At 38.5% G+C, this 23,506-nt stretch overlaps 2 protein-coding genes across 5 annotated transcripts in view; one reads left to right on the top strand and one right to left on the bottom strand.

The window, feature by feature from the left end:
- The window catches only part of kdm2aa (lysine (K)-specific demethylase 2Aa), a 45,976-nt gene extending 35,560 nt beyond the window's left edge, over positions 1-10,416 (top strand). For 2 of the 4 annotated variants that reach the window (XM_028453425.1, XM_028453500.1), the window contains 5 exons: positions 2,817-3,053; positions 5,838-6,001; positions 6,075-6,221; positions 6,958-7,176; positions 8,096-10,416. In XM_028453425.1, the coding sequence (XP_028309226.1) occupies positions 2,817-3,053; positions 5,838-6,001; positions 6,075-6,221; positions 6,958-7,176; positions 8,096-8,277 (949 nt within the window). In that variant the 3' untranslated portion in view covers positions 8,278-10,416. The remainder of the gene's footprint in view (positions 1-2,816; positions 3,054-5,837; positions 6,002-6,074; positions 6,222-6,957; positions 7,177-8,095) is intronic. The other 2 variants (XM_028453258.1, XM_028453340.1) reach the window with 2 other exon arrangements.
- A 650-nt stretch (positions 10,417-11,066) lies between these two features.
- On the bottom strand, positions 11,067-22,791 carry spcs3 (signal peptidase complex subunit 3). The gene is made up of 5 exons (XM_028450104.1): positions 22,577-22,791; positions 22,371-22,444; positions 21,711-21,787; positions 20,586-20,701; positions 11,067-11,258 (listed from the first exon to the last, which is right to left on the bottom strand). Exons 1-5 carry the CDS (start codon positions 22,717-22,719, stop codon positions 11,126-11,128), a joined length of 543 nt encoding a protein of 180 aa, XP_028305905.1. The 5' UTR covers positions 22,720-22,791; the 3' UTR covers positions 11,067-11,125.
- Positions 22,792-23,506: the final 715 nt, after the last annotated feature.

Genomic DNA, 23,506 nt, shown 5'->3' with positions numbered 1-23,506 from the left:
ACGCCCGCTTTTTTACTAATGTAAACTCCTTCTCATTTACTAACGTAAACGCCTCGTTACTAATGTAACTTCTCCACATTTACTAACGTAAACGCCTTCACATATACTAATGTAAACGCCTCCACATATACTAGCGTAAATTGCCTCCACATATACTAACGTAAACGCTTCCACATATACTAACGTAAACGCCTCCACATATACTAACGTAAACGCCTCCACATTTACTAACGTAAACATTGTAGGGTCATGGGTCACCTTTGGACCTATTTTGTGTCACTTCAGGGTCGTATTTCATTCATATTCTAAACTGATCGAAAAAGAATTCAATATTTATTATTATTTAATGTAATATTTTTTTAATGTAATGTGAACGACGACCACACAAAAAATCTGACTTTTTGAAATAAATCTGAATTGTGTATTAAGACCCCACAGAGTGAACGTAGTGGCAGTGTACCCTGGTCTGCAGCCCAAGATGTAACTGTAATTAAATGTATTTAGAACAGCTTTACAGTGGAGTTACAATTACAATTATGACAGCAACATTTTTTTCAATTGCAATTTCAGTTATAATTATGCCATAATCTATACTATAATTCAGGGGAGGTCTGTGTGTGTGTGTGTGTGTGTGTGTGTGTGTGTGGATGTGTGTGAGTGAGTTTGTGTGTGGAGCAAATATCTCCCTGACGCAGTGCCAGTTGGACCTGAAACTCGGTCGACGGGTTCCAAATACCCCGAGTGGTTGTATCTGTTATTTTGGAGTAATTTGGTCATTTCAAAATGTTTATTTTAATTTTATTTCACTTCTGGAGGGCCCCGAAATGAAACCTATTCAGCTTTTGACCTCAGGGTGTGAGGGGGCGCTAGCGCACCATGTGTTGAGAGATGACTTCCGGCATCCATTTTGAAGGCGAAACAGATGGACTGTGAATCAACTGCTATTCATCCACGTTCCAAATACCCCAAATGTGTGCAGCTGTTATCTTGGAGTAATTTGGTGATGCAAAACGGTCAAAACATTAATTTTATAATTACGGCTCCCTCGGTAAGAGTGCGCCACTTCCGGTTCCGGGTTCATGACGTCACCGTGTTGCAGTTGTTTGGGTTAAAAACAAAAAAAAGATATTAAAAACGTTAATAAGTTAATATTTCATAGTTATTTAATATTATTCCCGTGATTTCAAACTTACTTTAAATCTCGGGTCACACACTTCACTTCCTCCTTCGTCTACATGAGTGTGGGCGGTGCCTGTGCTGATGGTCGTTATCTTATCGCAAACATTCTGCTTCTTCAGACAGAGGAATGTAACGTTATTGTGAGCGGATGGTCCACTATGATTATTGTTTGTTCTGCGCAACGGTGAGTGTTTCTTTTCATATTCTACTATGTGCTAAGAAAGATGCTAGCAGCTGCAATGTAAACACACACACACACACGGCTGATGCGCGTGCGTGCACTACATCGGGATGTACATGGTGAACTCACACAGAGCCGTTGAGAGAGATTTGCGACTTTGGTGTTGTAAAACATTTATTTTTTGTGTTACTTTCGGGTCTCCCTTTTTCACGCACGCACGCACACACACACACACACACACACACACAGTATTATATTATTGTTATTGCTATTCTTATATTATTCTTTTTTTGTATTATTCTTTTATCTTATAGTTACTGGTATTCTCATTGTATTATTATTATTGCTATTACTTTATTATTTTATGTTTTTATTGTATTATAGTTACTGGATTTTTATTTTATTATTTTGCTATTGTATAATTTTACTATTGTATTGAAGTTATTGCTATTCTTATAATTACCATCATATTCTTTTTCATTATTAATATATTTTTTTATTATAGTTACTGGTGTTCTCATTGTATTATTATCATTATATTACCTTGTAAATATTTAATATTGTTTATTATTTAATATTGTATTTAGTACATTATATTTTGTTATTGCAATTATTACCATTAATATCATTACAACATTACTTTTATTACTATTACTACTTTCACTATTAATATTATATCCCTATCAACATATTAATTATTATCAGGGCTCTACACAGACTTATCCAGTGGTGGCTCTGGTGTGACAGACTTTCTCTGTTAGTCAAGAGGTTGTACAGCATAGACATACATGATGATGAATAGTTGACTTAACTGGCTACCGTAGTTACCGTGTCTCTCTTAACAACCTGCGATGGTTTATGTGCAAGAAGCGTGTGTGCATGTGTGATGGATAACGCACGGAGGAGATGGCTGACACACACACACACACACACACACACACACACACACACACACACACACACACACACACACACACACACACACACAGTATTTATAATAAAAATATACTAAATGAGTAAAATAAAACTAAAAACTAAACAATATTTATACAAAAAGTACACAAAATGACAACAGAAATGCATAAAAATATACAAAAAGGCTCCAAAATACATACATTACAGAAAAATACACCAAACAACAACAAACATATGAAAATGACTCAAAATACACAAAATAACAACAGAAATGCACAAAACTACAATAAAAAAGATACAAAAATACACAAAAAGATTCCAGAATCACACTGCAATGGCAACAAAAAACTATTATACAAAAAATGCACAAAAACACAACAGAAAGATACAAAAATATGCAAATATACCCCTTATGCTCCTACATGAATGCATACTTTCGACGGGCACTGTACTAGTCATCATTAATGATCAATTATGCAAGTACAATTATAATTGACCCCAACCCTGATTTCTACAAGTGAAGTGTTTATCTCTGTTTCAGGCCTCGTCTGCGTGATAGAGCTGCCACTGCTCGCTCTGCGTCTTCCTCAGAGGATGATGAAGGTGCCGTGGCGGCGTCCAGCGCTCTGTCACCTTCGTCTCTGCTCAGTCTGCCCTCCTTTAAGAACGTGGGCAGTGAGAGGGGGGGTGAGAGGGAGATGTGGGTGTCGGTGTTTAGGTTCCTGAGCAGAGCTGAGCTGCTGGCCTGCATGACTGTGTGTAAGGCCTGGTACAAATGGTACGTCCCTCACCATACATTAATCATGTATTAACCATACAATAACCATGTATTAACCATGTATTAACCATACATTAATCATGTATTAACCATACAATAACCATGTATTAATCATGTATTAACCATACATTAATCATGTATTAACCATACAATAACCATGTATTAATCATGTATTAACCATACATTAATCATGTATTAACCATGTATTAACCATACATTAACCATGTATTAACCATACATTAACCATACATTAACCATACATTAACCACACATTAACCATACATTAACCACGTATTTACCATGTATTAACCACGTATTTACCATGTATTAACCATGTATTTACCATGTATTAACCATGTATTGACCATACATTAACCATGTATTTACCATGTATTAACCGTACATTAACCATACATTAACCATACATTAACCATACATTAACCATACATTAACCATACATTAACCATGTATTAACCATACATTAACCATGCATTTACCACACATTAACCATACATTAACCACGTATTTACCATGTATTAACCATGTATTTACCATGTATTAACCGTACATTAACCATACATTAACCATGTATTAACCATACATTAACCATGTATTAACCATACATTAACCATACATTAACCATACATTAACCATGTATTAACCATGTATTTACCATGTATTAACCGTACATTAACCATACATTAACCATGTATTAACCATGCATTAACCATGCATTAACCATGCATTAACCATGTATTAACCGTACATTAACCGTACATTAACCATGTATTAACCAGTGGCGGTTGCTGGTCTTTCATGCAGGGGAAGCTCATTTTCTGCCTACTTCAGAAAATGTATCTGTTTATTTAAATGTGAATTCTAGTAGAATTCACATTTTGTTGTCAACAACTATTTGTAGATTATCACACACGCGCGCGCACACGCGTAGCTGCTGTGCGCTGGAGTGTGAGTGTTTGGTCAAAAGTCTCACAACACAAGCAGTAACAGTCTCCACAAACACCAAAAACAGACACTAGGTTTGTCAGAAGTTGATTCGCTATGAGAGGATCAGCAAAGTCTCCGTGTCAACACAGAGCAACGGACTGAAATATTTGAAAAACCCGCCTGTGTGCTTACAACGTCATACTCTCTGATTGGCTCATTTCGCTGTCAATCAAAATTGAATTAGCCTGAGACAGATCATCCAATCATCATCCATTATTCCAGCGTCCGGAACAGACAGATCCAGCCCACTGCTCCATAGACCTCCTGTGAAGCCCGGCGTCCGATGGGCGGGACTAAGTGCGTCATAACCGAGCATTTATCCAATGAGCGTCTAGTTTGACTGCAGTGGATCAACCCCTAAATCCTGTCCCATTGAAGTCAATTGAAGCTGAACTTCACCACTGTTTATTAACACTGTGACGCTGCGGTAATGAATGAAGAACGTCACGCTGTCACTGTCAGTTTCCTGTTATAAGAAGCTGATTCTGAACTAAACATACATGTGTTCTGTCATATATTTAGTCAATGAAATGTACACACAACACTACATATTTGACCACTGATTTTAGGGGAAGCTGAGGTTCCCTTGTAGTCTTAAAGCATCCGCCACTGATATTAACCATACATTAACCATACATTAACCATACATTAACCATGCATTAACCATACATTAACCATACATTAACCATGTATTAACCATGTATTAACCATACATTAACCATACATTAACCATGCATTAACCATGTATTAACCATGTATTAACCATGTATTAACCATACATTAACCATACATTAACCATGCATTAACCATGTATTAACCATACATTAACCATACATTAACCATGCATTAACCATGTATTAACCATACATTAACCATACATTAACCATGTATTAACCATGTATTAACCATACATTAACCATACATTAACCATGTATTAACCATGTATTAACCATACATTAACCATACATTAACCATACATTAACCATGCATTAACCATGTATTAACCATACATTAACCATACATTAACCATGCATTAACCATGTATTAACCATACATTAACCATACATTAACCATACATTAACATGTGCTCTGAAAAAGGAACAAAGAACTGTAGCAGCTGTAAACCTGTAAAAACTTCAAACATTGAAAAAAAGACGGTTAGTTTTTTATGAACCAATCACATCTCCCTGCTCGTTCTCGACCCCTCGCGTGCACAAGCTCACACTCAAAGATCATCACTGCTGACAGTTAGTCACGTTTTTTACCATATATAATGATAAAGTTTAGTGTTTACTTACTGCTGAATGAGACATGAGATTATGCAAAGTTTCTACACAATATAAGCAATGAGCTGAGGTCCACAGCAGCGGTGCTCATGCATGTGAGTGAAGGGCGAGCTTATAGAGGGGAGGGGGTAAAAGTGTAGGACTGGAGGATGCTACTTTCAAAATCATGCTAGTTTTTGAAAATTGCCTCCCCTGCCTTTAAAGCCATGGTTCAAACTGACCCGTTAGCATTAGTGGTGCTAACAGAAAGCTAACGCAAGATGAAGGTCATGGTTAACAAGAGTTTTTTTTTATTAATGGCTTAGTAATTGTGATTAATTGCAATTGAATTTTAGTATTTGAGAATGTAATTGTAATTGTCTTTCAGGGGGAAAATAATCATTGTAATTGGAAAAAATGCTGGTCCAAGTAATCATAATTGAGTTGTAACTGAACATGGATAATTTAAGACGTAATTGTAATTTCAAAATGTAATTGGCCCCGCCCTTGGCAGGAGCTGTGACAAACGTCTGTGGAGCCACGTGGACGTGAGCCGCTGCAGCCCCCTCAGTAACCAGGCCCTGGCCGGCATCGTCAAACGTCAGCCCTCCTCCCTGGACCTGTCCTGGACTCCTCTGGCTAAGAGGCAGCTCACCTGTCTGCTCACCAGACTGCCAGGTACACAGGCCACGCCCACCTGCTCTGTGCTCCTCTCACTGCATCCTCAGTGTGTGTGTGTGTGTGTGAGCAGGGCTGAGGGAGCTGAGGGTTGCTGGTCAGTCCTGGACCTGTCTGTCAGCCATGGTCTCCCCCACACTCCCCCACCTGCGTCTGCTGGACCTGCGCTGGTGTGAAGGTGTGAGTGACCCTCAGATCAAAGAGATGATCCTCCCACCAGGTCAGTGAGTCAATGTGTGCGTGTTAATCCTGATATATGGTTCTCTGCGTAGGTTTAGACATAAACATAAGCGCTGTGATTGGTCAGCTCCAAACCTCAGCCCCGGTCACTGCCTTCTCCAGTCACACCGCCATGTTTCAACTTTTTGCGTAGCGATGCGAGAGTTGTTTCTTCAGCGGGTTGAGACACAGAGAGAACCGAGAACCTGTGTGAGTGTATCTGTGGAGGCCAGAGGAGCAGACATGATGTTATGTTTGAAATGAGTTTTATTTCACTGCTCCCTCTCTGCTCTACGGGGGGGCGGGGTGGGCCCCCTAGACCCCAGCGTGACTGCGCTCAATACACTTTTATACTTTGTTTGCATGTTGCATATGTTTATATTGAACAATAAGGTGCACATTTTGAAACTGTTGTTTTCATGTCTGTGTCCGACTAAATACACATGGTTAGGTACAGTAGGTTAGTAATAATCCATAAAAAAATAACATTTTCAGATGCTTAAAAAACATTCTTTTCTGTGACTGGAAGATGAACAAGGGCTTTTTTAATGCTCCTCTGAAACCACACACACACACACACACACACACACACACACAACCCCCTAGTGGCATGGCGGTGAATTGCATAGCGATGCGGGCCAACCTCTGCATCACGATGACGGCGTAGGTCCTGACGCTGAAGCATGTACCAGGCTTTTTAACGTCTGTGTTATAATGTGTGTGTACTGTGTGTGTAGGGCTGGAGTCATCCCGTAGCAGGCTGAGGTACACACACACCCTGTGTATGTCAGGTGTGTGTGTGAGTGAGTCGTCCCTCAGGCTGATCCAGAGACACATGCCTCAGCTCCAGAGACTGGACATTTCTCACTGTAGGAACATCTACGACTCGTCCATCAGCCTCCTGGCTGCTCCAGGGACTCACATTCGCAACCACATCACACACCTCACACTGGCAGGTCAGGATCAATTACAATTATGACTTTAATTATCCATATTCAATTACAACCCAGTTATGATGACGGTGAATCACATTTTTTCCAATTACAATTGTTATTTTTCCCTGAAAGTCAAATACAATTACTTTCTCAAAAATACTTGAATGCATACTTCCGATGGGCACTGTACTAGTTACAATTAGATTATTATAACAGCAACAGATTTTCTACTTATAATTACAGTTATAATTATGTCATAATTGTAATTAATTACCAATTACACGATTACAATTATAATTGAAAGCCAACCTTTCAACAGCGATGGATCCTCAATAAACATTTGACTCTGATATGTTTTCATATGTAATTGTCGGATGAAAAAACATTCTTAAATCATCTGAAACTGAAAACATGTCCCAAGCATAGAAAATAGAAGTTAAATAAGTTAAAATACAAGCAAAGTGCTGAACACTTTTAGCCTCCTGTCAGTACTGAAAATGTATGTTTTGCAATAAATATGTGCAGATCTGGCCAATATGGATGATTGACATCAATACCTGACATGGAACCAAAGGCTGATGCAATCATAATTAATGACTCAGCACTGGTGAACACCCCTTCACCACCAAACTAAATGACTTTGGAAGACTAAGCCCCCAAAGTACAATCATACTCCAACAATACAAGAGAACAAACATCCCTTTTTCACACTTTTTGTGAGATGTGTTCTATGCTGCAATTTAACTATCAATGTCCCAAAAGCCTATGTCCTGGTCTATCTATACTTTTCATTATCTTTTGCTAGAAATGGTAAAAAAGAAGCTCCTTTGAGTTAAGAGTTGAATATTTAGCTTTCTCATACTCAGAAACACCAAGATCAACCAAATAGATCAAAGTGGTGGAGTAATGTGTGTGTGTGTGTGTGTGTGTGTGTGTGTAGGATGCAGTGAGCTGACTGACAGCTGTCTGACCTTCCTGAAGCGTCTGTCCTCTCTGACGCTCCTGGATCTCAGAGGCTGTAAAGGTGTCACTAGGAGGGCGTGTGACGCCTTCATCTCAGACCTGTCCCACGTGGCCCTCTACTGCATGATGGAGGAAAAACTGATCCAGAGGTTGGACTGATGTGCACCACCTTCGTCATTGTTTAACAGCTGTAAAGCAACACTTTATATTTTAGTAGATCACACGTGTCACAGAAACATTTTCTAAGACTTTGAGCAGACGGAATAAAAAACAAACGTATCATTTAATCCAGTGGGTCTTTAACTTTTTTTTGGTGTTTCTCATTTTGAATGATTTAAAGCGCTTTAAACTGTAACTCAGTGGTTTCCAACCTTTTTTCAGGTCGTGACCCCATTTTGTTCTCAACATTTAGTTTTTCACTGTGTTTCTTATACAGTGTACGTGCACAGAGACGAGATTTTTTTTTACTGCATTTTATTTGAACTACATTTATATTTGAGACAGTGAAAGTGTTTGATATTGTGTGCAGTAAACAATACAAATGTAATAATTAAAAATATATATAAAAATCTGCATTTTTGTTCTTATCAATTACTAGACATTTCAGGTAACCCCAAAGTTGGAAAAACCTACTGTAATTATTCTTTGAACCACTTAAAGGTGCAGTATTATGAAAAATCACTTTCTAATGGTTTAGCTACATTTAGCCTCATTCAGTGAAACAAAGTGTAAAAAGTCAGCTTTAAACGGGACAGTTAGATTTTTCTTACGTTATCAAACTCCTCCTCCTGACAATCCTGGCTCCTCCTACCCTATAAGAATGTGAGCTCCTCCCTCTCAGACTACCTCACGGCTAAAACAAACACTGGTTTAACATAGAATATATATTATACTCAGAAGTGGCAAAAGTACTAGTCTTCAGTACTCAAGTATAAATATAAAATAATAAAAAATTACTCTGTTAAAAGTATTAAATTTCCTCCCTTACTTGAGTAAAAGTAAAAAAAAAAAGTACATGCGACTGAATGTACTGAAGTAAAAAGTAGAATAAATGTCCTTTCAATAATAAAACAGTTTTATTTTTTTTTATAACTTGTAGAAAACTGGTACATGGAAATAAATACAATCTGTTACTTTTGAACACCTGATGAAATTTCTAAGTAAAAAGTTTAAAGAAAAAAATCCAAATACTCAAACCCTGAGTTTAACATTTTTAAAAAGGTGAAAATGTTAACCGTTAAACTAATGGACCTGTCTAACAGAAAAAAGCTCAAACAACATTTTGCTTCTTTTTACGTCGTGACGTCAACTTAGAAGGTCTTAAACATAAGCTCATTTTTAAAATGTAAGGAGTAGAAAGTACAGATATGTTTAAAAAAGGACTGAAAGTAAAAAGTCTCCAAAATACTCAAGTAAAGTACAGATACCAGAAAGAACTACTTAAGTACAGTAACAAACTTTATTGTCATATATGTAAAGCTGTGTTCTGTGTATTTAACCCCTCCCCGAGGAGCAGTAACCGATCAACATCCCAGAGATGGACCAGTGAGATTAGAACCAATGGGCCTACAATTTCCACAGATAATTTATTTACCTTCACCATACAATCAGGGCTTTAATTAAACATTTTAGTAGGCGAGTAGATCCTTAAAGTTATCAGCTAAACACATTTTACACCAACCACATGCTTTTCCAGCCAAAATAAACTACATTATGAGCCATAGAATAGATTCAAGCGTAAATGGTGAAAATATAAACATTTAATTTAAAAACAATGCAGGTGCAATATGGAACTTTTGGTGTGTCGGAGAAATGAACCTTTTATAAAGTATTTTCTCCTAACGTAATAAACTAACTTCACTCAGATGAAAATTGGATTCCTGAAACACTGATGTTAAGAATAGAAGTAATCACTAATCAATAAGAATTACATGTACTGTAGAGAAAACATGTGTTATGGCAAAATTATTAGTTATGCTTAATAATATATTTACTCATATTTTAATCCTTAAGCCTTGGGTTGTAACTTTCCATTGCTTCTAGCTCTGGGTCAGGCCATCTCTTCAAAAGCACGTCGAGACGCACAGGCACCCTCTGTGTACGCACTCACATGCCTACACACACTCACAGTCACACATACACACCCCATACACATCCATTCACACACACACCTCCACTCCCATGACAACCAGCAGATACCAGAACTGGTTGTTTTGACCCAAAGAAGAAACTGTCTCTTTTCACTCTCTCCTATCACCTCCAGCCTGTACTCTGTATCTCCTGGGGGGGAGGAGGGAGGGGGGAATATACGTGTTGAGTTAGAACTGTGTTTCACTCTGTCATCGGATCGCCTGGCCGGGCGGTCACCAATTTTTGTTCCACTTTGTACTCTTTTTTTTTTTTACTTAGTTTTATAATAAACCTTTTTTTATAAAATCATCAATGCCTCGCCTGGACTCCATCACTCAACCAGAGCAATAAATCATGTCTCCAAATGAGGTCAACCGCAAATTTGCCATGACACGTTTTGCTAATATATCTCACCACGTTTGTTTGTTTCTAACTTAATTTCAGCTTTTATTGTTGGTTTTGCACCATTTCGTTTGTCTTCTGATACCAAACCATAACAATCACACTAACGTAACACGTAGCCATGCAGCCTGTTGATTCAAACAGATGCAGTGGTATCTGTTTCCTTCTTCACCAGCCAAAATAGCTAGTAACGCTACAATGTTACCCACCGCAATTAGCTGGTGTTAATTTAAAGCCCTGTAGATAATCAAATATATAGATAATCCAAAATGCAGCGTGATCGTTCCATTTTTAATAGCCGTTATATCGGATCGTATCACCTTTGACATGATTGGGATGGGGCTACAAGCAGGACAGCTTACCTCCAGGAACATTTAGTCTGAATTCTGTTTATCTCAAACAAATGAAGACCATGCCACAGTTTCCAAAACCACTTTTATTACAAAACAGAACAGCTGTTGGACTGTGTGTGTGATCAGTAGCTCTTGGTAGTCTCGTACATGTCTGGGAACGGGAGGCTGACTTGTCCACTTCCGACCACCAGAGGCAGGATTCCGGCGTTGGGAACAACGTTCCAAGACAGCGTGAGGGTTATATTTTTATTGGCCCTGTAACACAACCAAACGTAACAGAGAATATCACTATTATAGTCCATATAAGCACTTACTCCAGAGCTCTGAGCTGTACCTGATACTGCTCTGGTCATTCCGTATAAGAGCAATTATCATTTCATTATGTGAGTCCATGAACCTATCATACATTTATAAACTATATTTCTTATTACAGCATTTAATGTGGTCACATTATTCTGTATAAACAGCAGACTGGTACTTTCCCAGTGAGGAACTTTCAAAAGAATCCTGAGAGCATCATTGTATGCTACTTGTAGCTTATGGAATGTAGCCTTTGTGTAGCAGCACCACTAGTGGGCAGTGTAGAGTGGTGTGCAGTAGGCTTTAAACAAAGCTATTTTTACATTTGTTGTACACATACTAAATTTTTGCACCAGCATGTTAGCTTGTGCATACAATTTACAGTACTGCCTCTGAATGTCATCATTATCAGAAATAGCACTCCTGATCACGTGACCGAAGTATTTGACTTTTTCCACAACCACCAGCTCCTCTTCTGACAAGTGGAACATGGGAAATACAGCCTTACACTCCTTAGTGCTCACAATCATCACACACTCTTTATAGTGTTAAACCTGATGTCATATTGTTCATCATATTCAGTGCACACTTTAAGCAGTTGCTGCAGGCCTGCAGAGTAGGGTGACATGATGAGCAGGTCATCAGTGTAAAGTAGATGGTTTAACAGCCGTTCCCTATCATACAGCCAGTATTACAGTTGTTCAATCTTTGGGAGAGATCGTCCATGTAAAGGTTAAAAAGCATCTGTGACAAGATCCCACCCTGCCTCACCCCATTAGTCACAAAAAAAGGTCTTGATGTCGCACTTCCCCATCTAACCTGCATTGTTTGATGCGTGTACCAAAAACCTAGGGTTAGGTAGGGAGGAACCCCTCTCACAGTTTGCCATGGTTAATGCATCCAAGAAGCACATAAACATGGTGGAGTTCTGTCCTCTGTACTTCCTCACAGCCTCTGTCAGGGCATAGATGCACATATCAGTTCCATGTTGACTTTTAAAACCAAATTGCTCATCAGTGATGATAACATATTTCTTGAATCTATCCACGAGTACAATTTCAAAGACCTTTGATATCACACAGGCCTGTGGTTGTTAATACTGGAGATTTTCCCTGTTTTATCCTTCACTACAGGCACAAGTACAACAGACAGCATAGAACAATATACCATGAGTTAACATTGCAGTGAAAAGAAAATATTGAGATGGAGATTATAGAATCGATGAGTTTAACCGTGGAAGGAGTGATGGAATGTATAACAGTGAAAATTACAAGTCCAGAGGGACGTAAGATATTAATCTGTTTGTATCGTGCACCTGACTGTAAAATAGACATATTTAATGAGAAACTAACTAAAATGATAGAAGAAACTAAATATAAGAGATTACTGATATGTGGAGACTTCAATATAAACATTTTAAATCCTTTAAAAAAATACACACATTGAAGACTTTACTAATTTTATGTACACAAATGGATTAAAACCTCTCATAACGAAACCAACCAGAATTAATAAACACAGCTCAACACTGATAGATAACATCTTCACAAACATACAAAACTCAGATCTAACGAGTGGTATATTAATAAATGACATCTCTGATCATTTACCAATATTTACAATACTAAACACTAACGAGAAGACGAACCTTGAAAATCATAACTCATTGACATACAGAAGACTGGAAGGAGAAAAACAACTAGAAAACTTTAAACAACAGATAAAAAGAGAGACGTGGGAGAGTGTTTTCAATGAAGACGTGAACGTAGCATATGACACATTTACAGACACAATAACAACAATATACGATAAATGCTGCCCTTTGAAACAAATAACAATCAAAAGTAAAACAAACAAAGTACCATGGATTAATAAGAAAATAGCCAACGTATGCAAAAAGAAAAACACATTATATAAAAGATATGTTACAGAAAAAACATTGAAAGCAGAAGTACGTTATAAAAAATACAGAAACAAAGTCAATAATTTACTAAGAGAAAAAAAGAGAATATTATGAAAAACAATTAAAAGACAATAAAAACAAAAAATTGTGGGAAATTATAAACTCCATAACCATGCGCAAAGGCAAAGAAAAAAATGCAGACCACTTTATAATAAACAACGTAAAAGAATAGAATAAAAACAAAATAGCACAAGAACAACAGTTTTTTCATAAATACTGGAAAAGACATAGAGAAAGGGATAAATAAACACCCAACACTTAAATGGAACCATTTTGACAATGAGAAGAAAGACATTGATAAGTACTTTGTACTCGAAGAAGTAACAGAAGCAGAGGTGGACAGAATAATCACAACCTGTACCTCAAAAAAATCCAGAGACGTTAATAATCTAACTATGAGTCTAATAAAAACCATAACAGCTGAAATAACCCCACCATTAACACATATAAGTAATCTATCATTCAAGAATGGGGTTTTCCCAGAAAAAATGAAAATTGCAAAAATCTGACCAATTTACAAGGGTGGAGAAAAATGTAATTTCACTAATTATCGACCTATATCAATATTACCACAATTATCGAAAATTCTGGAAAAGCTCTTTTAGACTCAACAAATTTATAGAAGACAATAATATACTACATGAAGGACAATATGGGTTTAGAAAAGGACGTTCAACAGCAATGGCTATAATTGACATCACGGAGAATATAAGAGAAGCATTAGAAAAAAAACTATTTGTATTCGGAATTTTTCTGGACCTAAAAAAAGCCTTTGACACAATGAATCATGATATTCTTGAAGGAAAACTTCAAAATTACAGAATAAAGTACAACGCCTTAAAATGGATTAAAAGCTACTATATATGACAAATAGGAGACAATATGTTGACTTTGAAGAACACACATCAAAATGCCAAACCATACAATGTGGTGTTCCACAGGGTTCAATTTTAGGGCCAAAACTGTTCATTTTATACATAAACGACATTTTCAAAGTCTCACATAGCCTCAAACTAACGTTGTTTGCAGATGATACGACCATCCTATGCTCAGGCAAAGACATTAAAACTCTAATAGAGTCAACAAATGAAGAACTAACAAAAATTCAAACATGGTTAGATGTAAATAAACTAGCCCTAAATGTCAGTAAAACAAAATTCATCAAATTTGGAAAGAGAAAAATAACAGGAGATATAAGACTGAAACTAAACATGGAAATAATAGAACAAGTAAAAGAATATAGGGCACTAGGAGTGTGGATGGACGACAAGCTGACCTGGAAAAAACATATACAAATAGTTAAAAACAAAGTTGCCAAAAGCAGTTACATCCTATGGAAGCTTCAACAAATCCTACAAACCAAATCACTTCAAACAATCTATTCTTCACTCATAGCATCGCATTTAAATTACTGCTCCGAAATATGGGGAAATAACTACAAAACGTATCTTGAACCACTATTTAAACTACAAAAAAAAGCTATAAGAATTTTACATAAAGCACCACACAACGCACACACAAACGAATTATTTGAAAAGGCAAAATACCTAAAACTACAAGAAATAATACACTACAACACACAAATACACGCATTTAGGGCTTCATTTAAAAAACTACCACATCAGATACAGTCTGATGTGGTAGTACAGTATAGTGCAGCTTTTGACACTATAGATCACTATATTCTACTAGAGAGATTAGAGGAATTACTTGGAATCACAGGGACTGCCCTAAACTGGTTTAAGTCCTACCTATCTGATAGATACCAGTTTGTACACGTGAATAATAAGTCTTCTGTGTACACTAAAGTAAGCTACGGGGTTCCTCAGGGCTCTGTGCTAGGTCCAATCCTCTTCTGTATCTATATGATCCCCCTTGGTAATGTTATGAGAAAATACTCTGTTAACTTTCACTGCTATGCTGATGATACCCAACTGTATGTATCAATGAAGCCAGGTGAGACAAATCAGCTATCTAAACTTGAGGCCTGTCTAAAGGACATTAGGGCCTGGATGGACCAAAATTTTCTTCTTCTCAACTCAGACAAGACTGAGGTCATTGTACTGGGGCCGCGACACCTTAGAGAAACCTATGCTAGCCTAACTGCCCTAGATGGCATTACTCTGGCACGAAGCACAACTGTTAGAAACCTTGGGGTTCTATTTGATCAGGACTTATCCTTCAACTCTCACATAAAACAAACTTCAAGAACTGCCTTCTTTCATCTCCGTAACATTGCTAAAATCAGATCTATCCTGTCTCAGGGTGACGCCGAAAAACTAGTCCATGCTTTTGTTACCTCTAGACTGGATTATTGTAATTCTCTTTTAGCAGGCTGCCCGAGCAAGTCGCTTAAGACACTTCAGCTGGTTCAAAATGCTGCAGCACGTGTACTGACTAAAACTAGGAGAAGAGATCACATTACTCCTGTATTAGCCTCTCTGCATTGGCTTCCCATAAAATATAGAATAGAATTCAAGATTCTTCTTCTCACTTATAAAGCCCTAAATGGACAGGCACCAGTCTATCTCAAGGAGCTTGTAGTGCCATACAATCCCCCCAGAACACTACGCTCTCAAAATGCTGGACTACTCGTTGTTCCATTTGTCTCTAGAAGTAGTATAGGAGGAAGAGCTTTCAGTTATCAGGCCCCACTTCTCTGGAACCATCTACCAACCACGGTTCGGGGGGCAGACACCCTCTCTACCTTTAAGGTTAGGCTCAAAACATTCCTCTTTGGTAAAGCTTTTAGTTAGGAACCAGCTCATAGCTCATAATTAAGATGCAATAGGCATAAACTGCCAGGGGGGGGTCTGGCATGCTCGGTTGGAGAGAGGTTGGAGAGGGCGTTAAGAGAGAGGTCATTTAGGTTAGAGAGGGACCGGAGAGGGTCCCATTCCTCTTTCAAACACTCCCTCTATGTCTGCTTCTTCCCTTGTGTGTTTGCTCCTGTACTCCTTCTGGCTTTTGTCTTGCAGGTCCGTGGGATCCTCAGTGTGGAGTTACAGAGTCTCAACAACTCTGTCTCCACCCTTTTCTCTGCACACACCCAACACAGCATAACGTGGATGGCTGTTCATCATAGGAATGGGATCCACACAAGGTTCCTGCTGCTTAACAGAAGGTTTTCCTTGCCGCCATGATGAATTCATGTTGGGTGTGGGATACATATGTATGTGTATATACGTATATATGCATATGTGTGTATCCATAAAATGAAGAGTCCGTCCTTAAGACTGCTCTACTGTAAAGTGTCTTGCGATACCATTGGTTATGATTTGGCGCTATACAAATAAAAGACTGAGATTGAGATACAAAAATGTTTCACATACAAACAAAATGCCTATGACTTCAGACATAACGTGTTTAAACTAGACAGGGTTAAATCCAACATTGGGAAACATAGTACTGTGTATAGAGCCATGAACCTCTGGAATAACCTTGATGCAGAGACAACAATCCGAAAATCTGACAAGATTTAAGGAGAAGACGCGGAGGATATTCCTACACGCATACAGGATCAACACAGCTGGAGGAATGTAAACAACGTCTGGAAAAGAAAGCCCGAGGGGATACGGATAACAACAAGAGTGAGGAGGAGTAATAACAGGAACAATGACTGCAGATGAGAACACATCACACAAAAAAGGAAAAAAAAAAACAAATGAAAAGATGAAATTGTGGTATGAAGAAGATAAGAATGTTTGACCAGGAAAGAAACGAGCTTTGATGTAAAATTTTCTGTGTTCAAAGCAGGGGACGGATCTAGATAAGCAAACTGCCTTTTTCCGTCGCCCTTTCCGGCATGCAAAAAAAACGGACAATGTGATTTCTGCTCTGAATGTCAAAGTGAATTTCTGTGATTGCAACCATGTCAGAAATGAACTGAATAAATAAATAAATAAACATAAAGCAAGTAATACCATAACTCTATGACCCGCAAATTTCAAGTGCTCTGCTGTGATTTGATCTGAACCACAAGATTTGCCCATTAATAGTTTGCTAATGGCTTCAGTTACCTCCTCAGTAGTGACAACCACATTGTCATTGGGTATGTCACCAATACTAAAGTTTTTACTTTTTACACAATTGAATATATCACTGTAATGCTTTCTCCACAGCGCCACAACATTATCACGCTCAGTGACTCCTTCAACAGTAAATAGTAGAGGAACTTTAGAAGCATTTATGACCTGGACTTCTTTCCAAAAGTCTTGCACATTATTTTGCAACAGTTTTCAGACTAAAGAGTCAGCCCTCAGATTGTGCTCCGTCCTTTTTATGTACCGCACAGCATATTTAAATTGTTTATCCATCTGTTTTTTTATGCTCAATTACAGGTCCGGTCCTTGGTTTACCTGCAGCTACCTAGCTTGTGAAGGCCACTTTAGGCTGCTGGTGGCGTTTCCTCATGCTCATTCCTTCCGGGTCGGGCATTTTGTTTGACACTTCTTTTACAAAATGGTATGCTTGAGTCTTTTAGTCCAGCCACAACTAAATCACACATCTTACACACATCCTCCCTGTGATTCGGGTTATCACAATTAATATTGGCACACGTTAAACCATTGTAAGGAATGGGAATATTCAAGATTGATTTCTGTCAGATATTAATAGTACTGTAGATCACAATCTGAGCTTTGCCCACTCTACTTTCCCATCCCTAGTTTGTTATCATTAGCTCTTATAGCAGGTAGACTCTCTGTATTTAGTGAAACAAAGACAGGCATGTGATCCGCAGTTGCCGTCCCATACAGAATCTCAAAGTCCACTATACCCTCATGAGCATCTGCAGAGCTTATGCAGTGATCAAGCCATGAAGTTGTATGCCAGGCTTCACTGACATATGTGTAGCTATCACTCGGTAAGAGAACCTTACTTGACAAGTTTAGCTTATTGTCCTCACAAAATTTAATTAAATGCTGGCCAAACATGGACTTCACATCAGAGATGTCGGCATTAAAGTCAACCATTACATAAATACAAGTGCATTCACTTTCCTCAATAAAAGAGCCAATAAATGCAAGTTTTCATAGAAATTCAGCTTCATTATCATGACATTCAAATGGTGTGTAAACATTCAGAATAATAAAAACTTAATTGTCGTTGGTAACTTTAACACCTATACACCAATCAACATTCAGTCTGATCACACTAATAACTGGATCATATTTTTTGTGCCACATTATGGCCACACCTCCAGATATTCTACCATGCACTATCCCCAAACTCAAGTCTGTTGAGGACTCCCCTGCCCCGTGGAAGTCAAAATTAATAGAGTGAAGTTTGTCCAGGTCTTGTTTCGAAAGTAAAGTTTCCTGTATACATAGAATGTCAGTGTTTTCAAACAATTCATCAACAATTAATCGTCGGGCTTTATACTGTAAATTTCACAGCCCTCAACATATTACTAAAGGTTTGTTTATTTATATGTTATGTAGTAATAAGCCACGCCCACTATAACCAATCGCAATTAACTTTGAGATATGGTCCCAGGAATGACCAATGGTCATACCCACCAAATTGGGTAAAAATCGGTCATGCCATTTAAGAGATATAAATTTCCCATATTTGCAGCGCCCCTTGTGGCGTAAATTAAAAAAAAAAATTCTCATACCCTTACAATCACATGGCAACAAAGGATCTCAGATTTGTTGTTGTTAGCATTTATTTTGACCAAGATATGCAACCGTTATGCATTTTTACAGCTCGCTAGAAAATTTTACTCAGTAATTATTCTCGCATATTTTGAGCCAACAAAATTATTTTATCAACTTTAGATCAAGTCCAACTGAAGACTCTACGTGCCAAGTTTCACACTGATTGGACAAAACCCCAAAGAGGAATTTTAAAAAGTAGGTTTTGATGTGTAGTGACTCTATATAGGGAACTATGGGATATGAAATTTCTGAAGATGTGAATTAAATTGTGAAAGTTAAATGCCAAAATGTTTTTGCAATTATAGCGCCACCTAGTGGTGCCATTTTTGGTATGGGTGGTCTGTGTGGTCTTCTATATCTACCCTGTAAATTTCACTGCCCTCAACATAATAATTCAGCAGAAATAAATGTTTGTTTATTTATATGTTATGATGTAATAAGCCACGCCCACTTTGACCAATCGTGAATAAATTTGAGATATGGCCTCAGGAGGGACACAATATCATACCCTTCAAATTTGGTAAAAATTGGTCTTGCCATTTGAGAGTTATAAATATTCGTTATTTGTAGCGCCCCCTAGTGGCCTATATTATTTAAATTTGACGCATTTCCTCAGTCACATGTCAACCATGGATCTCAGATTTGGTGTTAGCATTTATTTTGACCGAGATTCACGTTTTAATAGCTAGCTAGAAAACTTTACTCGTTAGTATTTTGAGCATATTTTGCCCTAACCAAATTTTTTTAATAACTGTATATCACGTCCAACTGAAGACTCTACGTGCCAAGTTTCACTCCCAAGGAAGAGTTCGAAGAAGTAGGTTTTCCAGTTTTTGCGATTTTGCTCCAACAAAAGTTTCGGCGGAAATGGGCGTGGCCAAGCCCAGGTGATTCTGTACTATTAAGGAATCTGTGGATATGAAGGTTTTAAATTCGCAACAAACGATGTGGGAGTTACTGGCCAAAACGCATTGACCTTTGTTATAGCACCACCTGCTGGCAGATATGTGAATTTTTGCGTCTAAGGTACGCGAGGAGGTCTGGACCCAACCACCAAAGGGCACCGCCCTACCTTGCACGGTTTAGCCTGCAGCACCACTTTTACCGGGGGAAACATAATAATAATAATAGAAATCCTTACGATTACAATAGCGTTCCTAGCACCGCTGGTGCATGCCCCCTAATAAATTAATGTTTCCAAGGTTTAAATCATCTATCTTCACATCTAAGGAGGAGCAAAACAAAGATGTTTTTTTATGAACGTGTGAAAACTGGACTTAAACGTTGTGTGGAGGATCAGTTACTGAGCAGGTGAGGTCTGCCCCCCTGTGTACACTTAGAACAACTACACAACAGACACACACGGAAATATAATGTTTATATCTGCCTCAGTCCACACACTTTAGATAATAAATATATCAAAAACACTTTAAAATGGCTTAATGTCCATTGCCTGTGTTTATTATGTCTTCAGCTAAATTCACCTATAACTCATCACATGACTGATTAATCAGGTCCTGTTTCCGCCGTTTAGATCACAATGCTTCATTTACCAATGAAAAACTGATCAGGATAAAAATAATGTCACACTTGCAGCGTTCCCACGGTCCCACACAGAGCAGAAGCAGAGCTGTGTGTGTGTGTGCGCGCATGTGGTACCTGAGCCCGTTCCCGTCATCAAAGAAGAAATATTTGGACTTCATGTCCCTGAGGTTCAGTTTGGGATTTTCTCCTCGAAGAACAATCTTGTCCCACAGAACCACCTGGTTCAGAGCCTGAGACAGACAGACAGACAGACAGATGAGAAAAAAGCGTACGTCTCAATCCACAGACAGGCAAACGCTCTTAACACACAATGCCATTGACGAGAAAACTTGTCATTTGTGTTTTATGACAGAGATTACTAGAATACACCCTGGCGGAGGTCCCTCATCCAAATCTAAGCTGTAATGTGATGTAGTAACCACTGGTGACCTGTAGGTTGCAGCAGAGCACCTTTAGATGAGAGATCACCTGTGATGAGCAGAGCTCAGAGGGAGAGGAAAGGAGGTTACGAGACAGAAAATGGCGCTACGAGAGTTGATGCTGAAGTTCCCACCAGCTCACACTCAACCAGAGCATGTGTGGAACTATGTGGACTATTGACAGTGTGGTGATGGTGAGAGAAAACCATCAAAAGGGGCCAAACGGTGACACTGCAGAATGATGGGGGAGAGACTTGGAGGAACGCCAAAATACAGTAAGAAATCCATTCAACTCTGACATAGATAGTAAAATAATAATAATGTTGCTATCAAAAGCCTGATCTCAGTGTTGTTTTTATAGTTTTATAGAAGGAAACTGTGGTGGCATACAGCCCATACTCCCATAATACAGCTTCTCTAAAGGAATGTCAGTTGGCCTCAGTTTAATCTCGAAGGCCAGAGCACGTCCAAACCCACCCCAGACATCACATACACATACACACACACACACCCACACATCGAACTTTCACCCCGACATCGGAGGTGTCACCTCCGGCAAAAGACATTTTTTTCAGCTTTTTGTCACAAACTGGTGATTTGTGTGAAACTTGCCTCTATTCAACTGATGATTACAGAAGAACGATGCAAGCGCAAAACTTTTTTTTTCTGATGAAATTAGAAACTTTAATTTTTCAGAATCTGGTTTCAGATTTCAGATCGTTATAGTACAAAATATTCTGTGGGTCCTTAACACACTGATTACCGCACCGGACAGTAGCGGTAATCAGTGTGTTGGAGTGTGTGTACGTGTGTGTCTCACGTTGCTCTTGGTGGCGTACTCCGCTGACAGGTAGAGGAAGAGCTGCTTGACGTTCCAGTCAAAGATGGGCTGTAGATGTGTTTAGAGTTAAAGTGTTTACACGACATAAATATGGTTTCACTCAAATACTCAAATAAGAAGGAAAATTAGCAGTAACTTAAAAACATAACATGTTTGAACATGCAACACTTTTTTTTTTGTCGTATACTATGCAATTATACTCATTTAAAATTTGTAAAATTTTTACATTTTTCTATTATTTTTGAAAAAATCCACTTTGCATTTTTTTAATACACATCACAATCTGCAGCTTCTTTAAATCCTATCTGCAACACTTCAACATATTTAAAGACGGTTAATATAATACAAAAACGTATTAAGTGCAGTATGTACTCTATTACTGCTCTGACCTGTATTTATCTCTGAGTTTGAGAAGTTTGACAAATAAATCAGATTTTAGACAAAGCTCATTGGTTAATATAGTGCTCTGTTAGAAGAGGCCTGAGGGCCCCTTACATGGTGCATGTGGGCTACCTGGGGCCCGCGGGCACCATGTTGGTGACCCCTGGTGTAAGAGACATAGATATCTATGGTAAAAGCCTATATTATTGTAGATATCTATGATAAAGGCCTATATATTATATATATGGTAAAGGATATCAGCTGAGAGGTCAAATGTGATGAAGCCCAGGTCACTCCGTTCTCTTGGTCCTGTGAAGTCATCAACGTTCTTCCTGTTGGAAAGAAAAAACAAACACATTCAGAGCCATGACACAAAGATAGGACCATGGTGACCATGGTAACAGCACACCTGCTCACTGTGTGTGTGTGTGTGTGTGTGTGTGTGTAAGCTAACGCTGACTCACAGCATGACTTTAGAAACGTGCACGCGCACGGGCACTCTCCGGTCCTTGAAGGCCGTGGTAATGAAGCAGCCGAACGTCAGCGCCGCCATGACACTGAGAGAGAAGGCGAACAGAGAGTTCGCTCTGGACAGAACCGTGTTCATCTTCAGGATCACACGAGATTTAGCCACACACACACAGCGCTATGTCACGGAAGTAAAGACTGACGCACGACAAGAGTCACTTCCCTTTCACACTTTTCAAAACAAAAGTCATTTGAAACCAAAGCGTTCTTCTTCTCTCTGTAGAGGAGTCCCATGTCCCCACAAAGAGCCAGCCTAGCTAAACTAAACTAAACTAAACTCACTTATTCGTATTCCGGTTCATCTCAGAACTTTGTTATTGCCAGCGGTATCCATCCATCCATTTTCAGACCTGCTTGTTCCTGTTTTTCAGGGTAGTGGGGGTCTCCTGGTGCCTATCTCCAGCTCACACTCGGCGCTAGGTAAGGGTACACCCTGGACAGGGCGCCAGTCCATCACAGAGCAACACATTCACACACTCACATCTATCCTACTGTAAATCTACAGACAAATCAAACTAACATCATGTTTTTAGAGAAAGCATGCAAACTCCACACAGAAAAGACCCAAATGTCCACCCCAGGGATTGAACCCATCTGATCCATCTGACCTGTGGCTTTCTAATCTGGACTACAAACACTTGTATCAGTCGTCATCTTATTGTGAAGGGTCAAGGTGGCTTCACTGATGTGTTCCCGGAAAACAGCCGCAGCCGGAAAACGATCAACGCTGAATAAGCAGAAGCAGTGTCTTTTTTTTTTTTTTAAACCTTTATTCATTATTATTTAACGAGGTTTTGTTTTTTTACGCGTCTTTATGATGCAATAGTTCTATAAAGTTTTAAGAAAGATTTAACAAATTTTACATG

This window comes from Gouania willdenowi, chromosome 1 (genome assembly GCF_900634775.1).
Source record: "Gouania willdenowi chromosome 1, fGouWil2.1, whole genome shotgun sequence".
NCBI lineage: Eukaryota > Metazoa > Chordata > Actinopteri > Blenniiformes > Gobiesocidae > Gouania > Gouania willdenowi.
Note: the sequence above shows the minus strand (reverse complement) of the source record. Positions and strands in the feature narration are given on the sequence as shown.